Raw genomic sequence first — 3,156 nt, 5'->3', positions numbered from 1 at the left:
ATCACACACAGAGAAATATCCAGATTAATGTAACTAACTTGTGGGAAAGTTAGACCTGATTAGACATTTCATTGCTGGTATCTAATAACTTGCTTTAACAGGTTATTTTTTATGATATCATAACGATAATCAGCTTCTATATTCAGGTTTTTAATAAGCTCAGCTTCTTGGTGCCTTCGGCAGACGGTGTTCCTCATGTTGTGGGCGGAGCCCTGCGGCTGGGTGACGGCTCATGGCTCTGATGAGGCCAGGCTGAACTCTGGGAAGAAATAGTCTAAACTATAATGAGCTTGCTGGAAATGTTCTGCAGATCCAACATTAGCAAACGGTTCAGAACATCTGGATGTGTTTAAACATGCAGCTGGTGTCTGGTGGCCGCAGGAATGGATCAGAACCGGACCCAGAACGCTGGACCTGTGGGCCTGAAACACTTCATCCCCAGCCGGCTCTGGCTTCCAGGTCCGGTTACTGGGGGACCCAGCAGGACTAACTGGGAACTCCGCTGAGAGATCCGCTGCTGAGCATGGAAACATAGTTGGACACGTGTCCTCGCAGAAGACGGGTCGGTTTGGACTCACTGAAGCTGGGATCAGCAGGATTTAGTTTTATGACTGTTTCCTGCAGAGCTCTGTGCCGTTTCATTGTAATAAATCTGCCTTTTCTAAAACTCTTCTTTTGAATGAAGAGAAGCGGGTTTGGACTGAGGTCCGGTTCTGTTTCCGGGCTTTGCAGAGATGAAGGAGCCTTTGTTCCTCTTTCCTCTGGTTAAACTTTAACAGGAACCTCATTTCCATTCCTTCAGTCTGTGCTTTCATTCATGTCCGACCCATAAACAGCTAGTGGGAAACTTCCTGGTTCTGATAAGATTTTACTAAAACTCCACCAGTCAAACGGTTCTGAATTTGGAGGATTTCAGTTTGTTTTTTCCTTTTGATAAACAGAAAAAGTTCAAAGATTTCCAATGTTTTTATTTATGAACCAAAGACCAACAGAGAACATCATTAAGAACAAAACCAAAATAAAACCAAGAGATGCCAAAACTAAGCAGCATAAAAACCATCAAACCTGAAGCTGGCAGGAAGTGGCGCCTCCATCCGACCGTAACTGAACCACTGACCCGATAGAACCGCTGGACCGGGGACCCGATAGAACCGCTGGACCGGGTCGATTCTGAGGGCGTTACGTAGAGCCGCCTTAGCAGCAATAAAACAGGAAAAGGTTCTGATTTAGCTCCGCCTATCTGGACAGCTTCCTGTCCCACAGCATGATGCTGCCGCCACAGTTTGGTTCCCAATATGTTTCAGATTTCCTCTGTTGGCTCCACTTCCTGTTTCTGCTCCCAAACACTGATCTCTATTTATTCCCTGGATTCCTGATTGTTTGTTGGTAGTACGGGGTTGAAGTGAAGCCACCGGCCGCCATATTGGTACTCCCTAGTTAGACCGGTTGCAAGGGAAACATTCTATGCGCTACAGCATCGAATAACGATGCGCGTCGTTACTGAGTGTCTCCATGGGAGTGGAGTACCAAGATGGCGGCTGGTGGCTTCACTTTTTCCGGCCACTGGTGTGAATGCTTCGTTCCAGGCGGCGATTGTTTGTCCCGTCGATTTTCTCACGGATGTTCTTGTTTTTGTTCCCCAGGAGAGCCTCCGTCCATCGAGACCAAAGCCGGAGATTATCCGTTCATGGAGACGTCGGAGGACGGGAGGAAGGTCCCCGTGGTTCAGGCCTACGCCTTTGGAAAATATCTGGGTTTCCTCAAAGTGACCTTCAACGATCTCGGCGAGGTGGTGGAACATTCCGGAAACCCAATCCTGCTGGACAGCAGCATTCCACAGGGTGGGGATCAGGACTTTTATTTGTTTTACTTCCTGGTTCAGATGTTCTGATTGCAGTGATTCTGAGACCAGCTCCTCTCTCTGCCCCTCAGATCCACAGATTCTGGCCGAGGTGGATAAGTGGAAGAAGAACCTGGCCAATTACACGGCGGCGGTGGTGGGAAGGACTCTGGTCTTCCTGAATGGCTCCAATGCGGCATGCCGCTCCCAGGAATGTAACCTGGGAAACCTGATCTGCGACGCCATGGTGGGGATCCGGATCCGAAGCACCAGATCCTGGAAGGATCCTCAAACTGACTCCGGTCTCTGTTTCCTCAGGTGGACAACTACATCAGGCTCTTCAATGACGAGCAGTGGAACCACGTCAGCGCCTGCATCATGAACGGCGGCGGCATTCGGAGCTCCATCGATGAGCGGACCTACAATGGTAGCAGGATCGACGCAAAGAGGGCGGGATGGTGGGATGAAGGCGGTTTGTCAGGAGGTTCTGTTGCTCTGCAGGGTCCATCACCATGGAAGACCTGCTGTCGGTTCTGCCTTTTGGAGGAACCTTTGATCTGGTGGAGCTGAGCGGTTCCACGCTGAGGAAGACCTTTGAGTACGCCGTCAGGAGATACGGAACCAATTCTGGAGAGTTCCTGCAGGTGTCAGGTACTGCTGCTCCTCTGCTGTCTCAGGACAGACCCGTGGTACCAGAACTTCCCACTGAAAGTAATTTAATAAGATCCTGTTTGGACCTCCATACCTCAGACAAAACCGTCATTGAAACGGGACACAGGAAGTAGTTTTATGTCAGATTCCTTCTCCTGCTGTCAGAGTTCAGGTTGTCTCAGATGTTCTGCTTGCTGTGTGATGGTGGTTCTGACCCAGGAACATATTCAGAACCTTTTGGATTAAGCCTCCTTTCATGAGCAGATTTTCATCTCCATTCGTCCCTCTGCTGGAAGACTGATGGGTTTCTGTCCAATCAGAAAGACACGAGCCTGAATGGTTCTGCAGAAACTGGACCTGAATGTTCTGATGAACAAGGTGGGTGAAGACGGATGTGAGAGCAGAAGGTCAACTGTGTTTGGGCGGCCCCCGACTCAGAGATGGGGAAACTAACATGGCGACCATGCACTGTCCATCCCTGGCCTCCATCATTGCTGCAGCGTTTCATTCAACATGGCCGCCTCCTGTCATGCAACATGGCCGCCACCTGTCATGCAACATGCCTGCCGTCTGCCATACATCATGGCTGCAGTGTGTCATCCAACATGGCCGCCGACTGCCATACATCATGGCTGCAGTGTGTCATCCAACATGGCCGCCGACTG

General features: G+C 50.0%; 1 protein-coding gene across 1 annotated transcript in view; it reads left to right on the top strand.

Moving 5' to 3' along the window:
* The window catches only part of nt5e (5'-nucleotidase, ecto (CD73)), a 22,006-nt gene that overhangs the window by 15,194 nt on the left and 3,656 nt on the right, over nt 1-3,156 (top strand). Inside the window, exons 4-7 of the mRNA XM_015404314.1 lie at nt 1,644-1,841; nt 1,933-2,087; nt 2,159-2,267; nt 2,342-2,491. Coding sequence (XP_015259800.1) covers nt 1,644-1,841; nt 1,933-2,087; nt 2,159-2,267; nt 2,342-2,491 — 612 coding nt within the window. The remainder of the gene's footprint in view (nt 1-1,643; nt 1,842-1,932; nt 2,088-2,158; nt 2,268-2,341; nt 2,492-3,156) is intronic.

This window comes from Cyprinodon variegatus, unplaced genomic scaffold (genome assembly GCF_000732505.1).
Source record: "Cyprinodon variegatus isolate N-32 unplaced genomic scaffold, C_variegatus-1.0 Scaffold1691, whole genome shotgun sequence".
Classification (NCBI taxonomy): Eukaryota; Metazoa; Chordata; class Actinopteri; order Cyprinodontiformes; family Cyprinodontidae; genus Cyprinodon; species Cyprinodon variegatus.
This window is presented reverse-complemented; position numbering and strand designations above follow the sequence as displayed.